Consider the following 8,700-nt stretch of genomic DNA (forward strand, 5'->3'; position numbering starts at 1 on the left):
TCAAAAAACAAGATATTGTTTATTAATTTTTTTAGATAAAATATTTTTAATTTGTTAAATTTTAATCGAAATTTTAAATGAGTACATTAATTTTGAAATGAACACTTCCTCCAAAAAAAACATTTTTTACTGGATACATAGATCCAGCCGTTACTCAACCGTTAATATTTTCGTTAGTTTGATGACTTGATAATATTTTAATATAATTTTACTTTTATTAATTTTTATAATTATANTTTAATTATCTCTGTTAATGGTGTTTATAGTTTTAAAATGAAGTGTTTATTTCAAAAACTAATAGATTTATTTAAAATTTTAATTAGAACTTAAGAGTAAGAGGATATTTTACTTATTTTTTTATTTTATTTCAACCAAAACATATAACCGAAAAGAAAATACTTATATATATATAAAAGCTTATTAATAGGAATTCTGCAATTTGAACGGGGCGAGGGCAAAGCCTGGGCCTGGAGCTGAAAAAGCCTGCTCCCTGGATATGCCTCAACTTTACCTGCAAACCCACCCAAAAAAAAAAAAAAGAAAGCAAAACATCTTTCTTTCTAGTTGACCAAATTTTGACGAATTTCTCTTGTGCCCAACTTATTTGCTCGCTGCAGAGAAATTCGCTCAGCTCTGGTAGTTTAATAACGTTTTTGTGTCTTCATTTGTTTATTAAATAAATGAAGCATATGAATATGTTGATTTATTTATATGCTTTTTTTTGGATGAGAATTCATAGAAATTAGATATTCATGGTGCGGAAATTTCCAGTTGCTGCGTCAATACTGGCCTTTGTCGGATTAATGCTATGATTTTAATGTAAATGTGATTTTGGTGCCAAATATAAAGTATAAACTATATCAAAGTTGCCAGAACGTCTCTTCATTTGTTAATTTTTTTTCCAAAAGAAGAATTTGATTAGGCCTATTCTGTATTGATAAGTTTTAGCTTTTTTGTTTTTTTTTTAAGCAATGATGTTGATTCTTTGTAAAATTATTGTTACAGAGTTGTATAAAGAAGAAAACAATTCCCTAAGTTTCCTTTTAAAAGTAGAAACGTCGATATGGCTGCGTCAGAGGAGAACAGTGCATTGTTCCCAATCTTCGTGTTGACTATAATGGCTCTGCCATTGGTACCATACACTCTAGTTAAGATATTAAATGCATTCTCGAAGAAAACGATGACTATCCACTGCCAGTGTTCTGTATGTTCTCGTTCTGGGAAGTATAGGAAATCTATTTTCAAACGGGTAAATTTGCTTCCTATATGGTTTTATTCATTGTTAGGAATGGTATGTTTGACTGACAACGCTCTGTATGTTTTTGATCCTTTGGTTTACTTTTGCAGATCTCAAACTTCTCAACATGTAGAAATTTGACCCTTGTGCTTCTTTGGATTATCATGGTGATGCTGATATATTATATCAAGCATACAAGCCATGAGGTACTCCATCTTTTATTAATATCTGATGATCACATGATTTAATCTCATAGTCAGCTGCTACCTCATCTGTTATAGGATGGAATTATGGGTTTTAGGTGAAGACTTTAACTGTCATGTGTGGACTTAGGAAATTTAGGCTTGCTTTCTTCCATAACTGATTTTGCAAACATGGAATGAATGGTCATATATTAATATCTTCGTGATCATGTATTAATATATTAATGCAAGCAACCTTTATTTTTATCAGTTTGTTTCTTTCATCAACATTGTATACTCTGTGTGGTGTGCCCTGGGTGTTTCTCATGATAGTACATAATTCATCTCTTTTTTCGTTGCTTCTCAGATTAAAGTGTTTGAGCCATTTAGGATTCTTGGTTTAGAACCTGGAGCATCAGATTTAGACATAAAGAAAGCCTATAGGAGACTTTCAATACAGTATCATCCTGATAAAAATCCAGATCCAGGTTATAGATTTTATTTGTTGTTCCCATATATGGTTTTGGCAGCATTTTGATTTTCTTTTTGAAGACCTAATACCTATCCACCTTTTCTCCTCCCCTTTCTTCTCAAAGGCACACAATTATTTTGTTGAATACATTTCGAAGGCCTATCAAGCCCTGACAGATTCAGTCTCTCGGGAAAATTTTGAAAAGTATGGTCACTCAGATGCCAGGCAGGTAATAAAATTCTTTGGATTTGTCTTTAATTGCAGCAGAATAGCAGTTTCACATTTGAGAGAGTTTGGTTCCGATTTATTGTCCTATTTTCACTGGTTTCATAATTTAGGGTCTTCAAATGGGTATAGCCCTACCTCCATTTCTGCTGAATATTGATGGAGCGTCAGGTGGAATACTTCTGCTGGGAATAGTTGGAGTGTGCATTCTTCTGCCCTTGGTGTTAACTGTTATATATCTCTCAAGATCAGCCAAATATACTGGAAATTATGTGATGCATCAAACATTGTCTGCCTACTGCTACTTCATGAAACCTTCTTTAGCTCCGAGGTACAAAGTTCCTCCTTGTTGATTTGCTACCTAATGTTTACTGTGAAAGACCTATAAAAAGGTCATTATTGTTTTGTGTTTATAAATATATGGAGATCTTGGACTGACATTCTTTCAGTAATGGCTAGAAATTTTCCCACCAGCAAACAATTCAACTAGGTGAATGACTGGGTCATTTCATCTGATTCCTTGTTGCATTGGCTTGACATGGTAGAGACTTGAAGTCAGATAGTTGAACTAAAAGCTATCATAAATTATACTCCTGTTGACCATGTTCAATAAGGTTTCATTTTGGTTTTCTCTAATAGTAGTCTATTTTTGCAGCAAGGTCTTGGATGTCTTCATAAAAGCTGCAGAATTCATGGAAATCCCGGTTCGGCAAAGTGATGGGGAACCCCTTCTGAAATTATTCATGTTGGTCAGGAGCGAGCTGAACTTGGACCTTAAGAATATTCGTCAAGAACAAGCTAAATTTTGGAAGCAGCACCCAGCTTTTGTAAAGGTGGCTCATTTGCAGCCATGCCTTTCTATATGTCTTTCACTATCTTGTTACTCAAACACCCTGAAGTTTGGGCTTATGATTCTTGCTGCTTTACATTACTTACCTTTCTACTTTTCAGGCAGAATTATTGATCCAAGCCCGGTTGACTCGTGAGTCTGCAGCTTTGCCTTCAGCTTTGTTGCGTGATTTTAGACGCATGCTTGGGCTTTCACCCCGCCTTCTTGAGGAACTAATGAAGGTGAATTTATCAGCTCTTCTAGAACAATAATGGATTTGTTACACACGTTTTTTGAAAATTGTCACTTTTGCACATGCATCCAGATTTGAACATATTGATAAAAATAGCTCTGTATTTTTATTGTTTCTCACAAGATCATTGACATTATTCTTATAAATTTTTGGAATTGTTAGGCATCTAAGTGTTTTGAAGAATTGTCTAAGAAATCAAGTGCATTTACTATCTTCATCTTCTTCAATAAAGAAGTGAAAAAGAACAAGTTGTTCCCAATTTATTGCAACTCCTCATCCTAATCATAATCTTTTAAATAATTGAAATTCCTAGACTGCAAAGCCATAATGCTCTGTAGCTGGCACTGGTGTGTGTGATGTGTGAGTGTGTTTACTAGGTCCTCAGCTATCTTATTCTACTTTTCTGAACAAAAGAATGCTTGCAAGTAATAATATTCTGCATTCTTTGGAAGTTTTATCAGTCAGTATGTTATTTATGAATACAGATGGCATTAATACCACGCACTGCTCGAGGGCATGGATGGTTGAGACCTGCAATTGGTGTGGTTGAGCTTTCTCAGAATATCATTCAGGTGTGTTTTTATGCTCCTTGTTTGGAATCTATTCTGTTGTCTGGAAATTTGGGGCTTTCCTTGTGTATGACTTTGCTGAACACTTTCGGTGCCAATATTATGTTTAGTTACCTCTATCCATGTAGTCATTTGCAACATATCAAAGAGAAAACTGTTAATTACAAGGTATGCCTACGCAGCATAAATATTAGATGGTTTGCTGCATATTCTTAGCATTCAGGTGAGTATATATATAATTTTTTTCTGAAAGGATCAGTTTCCTAAACCGACACAAAATAGGCTTTGTTGATGAGAATTAGCAAGCTGTGTTGCCTACTAGAGATTGAAGTGGAATATTACTTTTTGGTTTGCACTACCATCATATCAGTTGCCAATGTGTTTGTCTGTGGCACCTTTGATAATCCTTTTTTTTTTTCCTTTTTCTTTTTATTCCTATTGCATTTGACCTATAAATGTCAAAGTTTTCTTACCTGCTGTTTTACTGACAATTTTGTACCAAATCTCTATTCATAAACTTTCTCTTCTAATAATTCTATAGGTTGGGCATTCACTGCCATTTGCTCTAGTACTGTTTTTTTTTTTGCTGCATAAGCTCATTCTCTTTTCTTTTCTCTACCAAGTGATTAAATTTATTTATTCATTGAACCAGGCAGTTCCGCTAAGTGCTAGAAAGATTGTTGGGGGATCGAGTGAAGGTATTGCACCCTTTCTACAGCTGCCTCACTTTAATGAGGCCATGGTAAAAAAGATAGCAAGGAAGGTAACACATTGCTTATTTTATTGGTTTTTGTACTGCACTAAAGAGTCTTGATACTTCTGCAGTAATTCTATGATGCCACCTGTAATAGCCTTCTTTTCGGGTTTTATTGCTTTGGTGCTTGGTTATTATTCTGCATCTCAAGTCACACTGTATGTCAACCATTTGGTCATGTTTTTTGGATTAAGTTATTTGTGGAGGAGGAAGAAAAACACTGGTTCATTAGCAAAAGCCTAAGAGACTTCAGGTTGAAATTTTCACACTGATGGCCATGGTTCAATTGTCTTAGAAAGGTGGTGAAAATGCTACATTCTTACTTGTACGGATTGGTAAATGCTCTATAAAACAAGATGTTGCCTTGATGTTGTGATGTAACATGCCTGAATCATGACATGGCATTGTTGAACATTTTGCATCTGTTTCCTATTATTCTTTAGTTTGAAGAATCTCTTTCATTATGACTGCAGAAAATGCGAACTTTTCAAGATTTCTGCGGCATGACCTTAGAAGATCGAGTTGAGCTGCTGACTAAGGTTGCAGGGTTATCTACTGGTGAAACCAAAGATGTGGAGATGGTTCTTGAAATGATGCCTTCCTTGACAATGGATGTCACGTGTGAGACAGAAGGTGAAGAGGGGATACAAGAGGGTGATATTGTCATGATGCATGCTTGGATCACGCTCAAGCGTGGGAGCGGTCTTGTTGCTTCTCTTTCTCATGCTCCTTACTTCCCTTTCCACAAGGAGGAGAACTTCTGGCTACTGGTTGCTGACTCTGTCTCCAATGATGTTTGGATCTCCCAAAAGGTTAGCTTCATGGATGAGGCTGTGGCCATAACAGCAGCATCTAAAGCAATTCAAGAGTTGAAGGAAGGTTCAGGGGCAAGTCTGAAGGCGACAAATGCAGCTGTTAGAGAAGCCGTTGAGAAAGTAAGGAGTGGGTCAAGGTTAGTGATGTGCAAATTTCAGGCTCCTGCTGAGGCAAATTACAATTTGACTGCATTCTGCTTGTGTGACTCTTGGATTGGTTGTGATAAGAAGACAAACTTAAAGATGAAATAATGAAACGGAGTCGAGCAGGTACAAGGACAGGTCCCTTGTCAGAAGAGGGAGCGGTCATGGAAGAGGGGATTGGGGAGGAAGAAGATGGATATGATGATTATGAGAGTGAATACAGTGACGATGAAGAGGATGAACAAGATTCTAAGAGGGATGGAGCTTTGGCCAATGGTGCTGTTGATAATAAAGGAAATGGATCAAGCTCTGAAAGTTCCGACAATGAGTGAAAACCTTTTATTTTTGGTTTTTCCTTTTTAGGAATACAGGGGGAGGTGATGGATCCCATTCATTTCTTTTATATTGTAACATTTGATTATAGGGTATACCAATCCACATGTTGATATGAACTTAAATGCCGTAATGCTTGTCTCATAGAATCCTTAAAACCATTAACTGTATCTGTTGATTAACTTCCGTTAATGCATTCAGTTTTCCTGTTTCAAAACCAAGACGTTTCACAAGTTCTTTCCAAAACCTACTTGAGCCAGAAGCAGAAAATCAAGCGGAAATGATCATGGATCTGTCTCCTATTTCTCCAAAATTCCAACCCACAAGAACCTTCAAATACAGAGCATATGCTATAATTAACATATTTGACAACTTGCAGAAGAATCCAGTCAGGCAATTTAAATATTAGTGACTGGTTTCCAAATTATTTATAATTGAGATATTACCAACTGGTTACAAGAAAAATTATAAGTGCCTCCAAATTCACTTTTACTTCATGTCCCAAAAACAAGGGCTTCTATGCTTTGTTGAATTCAGAAAGGATATGGGTATACGATGACTATCTTTTAGAAACTTAAAGCTAAGAAATATTATCTGTGTCACAAACTATCTTCATTGAAGGAAGCACGACTGCAGCCACCGGATTACTCTCCAGTCCTCCACCTTCATCAATAACCAGCCTAAGGCCATCGATGTGAAGTTTCCCGTGGTGACCACTTACCACAATTGTCTCAGTCAGCTCCTGCAAGTATTCAACACCAAACACCTAGATCACTCGACTTTCATATCATGACAATCATGTTATTAAGCCCACAAAAGCTGCAAAGTACCCCTCCTAAAAGGAAGCTACACTGGAGTTAAGAAGTTGATCCTCAAGTCTATCTATCTATACACTAAGAAAAACAATGTCAAAGACAGATAAGAGTTGTTTCATAAGTAGTGAACTATTCATTACCTTGGGGATATCCCAAACATCCTTCCTCCCGCTTAGAGCTGTTACCTTGGGCACTCGGGTGTCTCGGGCTTTCAAAAATTCAAGCTGCTCTTGGATTTTCCCTCTCTCTAAACCAGCATGTACAGCAACCAATTTACAATGTTTAAATCCTTCCTCGGTCTCTATACAGACATCATCCTGGAGAAATGCACATTGAAAACACGCACTAATTTTACCAACTTTATTCAGTGGTCATGCTATAACATTATAACTAATCTTCACATTATTGTTCCAGAAAACTAAAGAATTGCTTCTAACTTACTTTGTACTATTCACTGTAAAGTATTTACCACATTCTCATCACACACCAGTGTTCTAAAAGCTAAGAAAAAGCAAAGAGAAGAAAGAATACCTCTTCATGAACCCAAACCATATCAGCTAGAAATTTCTTGTGGTCTTCAGGAACTGCCTTGACCAAATCTGTACACAACAACAATCCTTCTTTCAAATAAAAATTAAGATATCTGAATCAACGTTAATTGTGAGCAGAAAATATCTTGTCTTAGATTAAGTAAGAGTAACTCAATCCAGAGGAACCCAATTACTATCTGTTAACTAAAATTATAAGAATAAGATCCCCATTGAAAAGTAAACAACTAAGATAACCCTCAACTGCAATAAGCCAATTGAAAATAACAATTAGAAATTATGCTAATCAAACACAAGCACCTAATTCAACATACTAACTAAAAAGAGATCAAACACAATCAGTCCTTCAAAAACATACAATCTAGAACCAAACCATGAATGAATCAAGAATCCATTTGCCACTTAATATTTTGACCATACCCTCAAAACCCAAAATCTCAATTGAAATTGAATGACGAAGAATCAAAAACAATAATCCATTGAAAAAATGAATATCTTAGAATGTAAATCTCCATTTACCATTGAATTGTCCAAACGAGTACCAAAAAGCCACAAATTGTACGTTATCATTTGAAAACCAAGAATAAAGCTCTAACTAAAAAACCTCCTTGATTAAAGGCAGAGCCATATATGGAAAAAGCCAACCATCCAAAATAATAATAAAAAAAAAAACCATGCATTACCAGCAGATCCATGAGATACTCCATAAGACTCAAACGTAGGAGCAGCATCATAAATGGAACCTTTATACTCCAACCCTTTGGCAGCATTAAACTTAGCCTTAATCCAACCACTCCATCTCCTCCCTTGCAAATGCATCTTTTCATACCCTTCTCCCTTATACCACCCTTCTCTTTCCTCATTATCCGCATACTCTTCCCACGTGTCCTTCGCTTCAAACTCCCCCGGCAACACCCCGACAAACCCGGCGAAAGCAAAGTCATGGTTTCCTGACAAAAAAACATGCTTCTGATTCGGATATTGCTTCGGCAAATAGACTAAGATATCGATTACTTTGCGTGTGTCGGGTCCACGGTCACAGTAGTCGCCTAGGAAGATGATGGTGGCGGTGTTGAAGGATTCTGGGTCGATCTTGGATTGGAGGTTGGACCAGAGATTGACAAGTTTGGTGATGTGGCCATGGATGTCTCCTATGCAGATTACGGTTCTTGGTTTATAGGCGGGATCCGTCATTTTTGGGGTTCGGTCGGGAGTTTGGGAAATTATCTTCGGGAGAAGCGGTCAGCTTACACACGCCACAACTTCAGCTGCGTAGAAACTAAAATGCACGTGTAAATATATTTATTACTATTTAGTATTTTGTTTGAATAAATAAAGCTTTACCCACTGTTTATTTTCCTCAACAAGAGTTAAGTTTGGATTCCATATTGTTATCTATTATGACTAGTAACTGATAATTAAAAAAAGTTTAATCTTAACTTCCAAAGTCTAGAAATTAAGGTCACTATCATTCTACAGAATTAATACTTATAATTTATTGCTTTCAATAATTTGATTATTCAT

At 36.2% G+C, this 8,700-nt stretch overlaps 1 protein-coding gene and 1 pseudogene across 2 annotated transcripts; one reads left to right on the forward strand and one right to left on the reverse strand.

Moving 5' to 3' along the window:
- On the forward strand, positions 450–5,999 carry LOC18507027 (annotated as a pseudogene).
- Positions 6,084–8,455, reverse strand: LOC18507026. Of its 2 annotated transcripts, none has more exons than XM_018121398.1 (4): positions 7,860–8,453; positions 7,160–7,227; positions 6,769–6,945; positions 6,084–6,555 (listed from the first exon to the last, which is right to left on the reverse strand). In XM_018121398.1, the coding sequence occupies exons 1-4, from the start codon at positions 8,368–8,370 to the stop codon at positions 6,394–6,396; spliced, it is 918 nt and encodes a 305-aa protein (XP_017976887.1). In that variant the 5' UTR covers positions 8,371–8,453; the 3' UTR covers positions 6,084–6,393. The 2 variants fall into 2 exon arrangements, with proteins under 2 accessions (XP_017976887.1, XP_017976888.1); XM_018121399.1 differs by having other exon boundaries at positions 6,477–6,659; positions 7,860–8,455.

This window comes from Theobroma cacao, chromosome 5 (assembly GCF_000208745.1).
Source record: "Theobroma cacao cultivar B97-61/B2 chromosome 5, Criollo_cocoa_genome_V2, whole genome shotgun sequence".
NCBI lineage: Eukaryota > Viridiplantae > Streptophyta > Magnoliopsida > Malvales > Malvaceae > Theobroma > Theobroma cacao.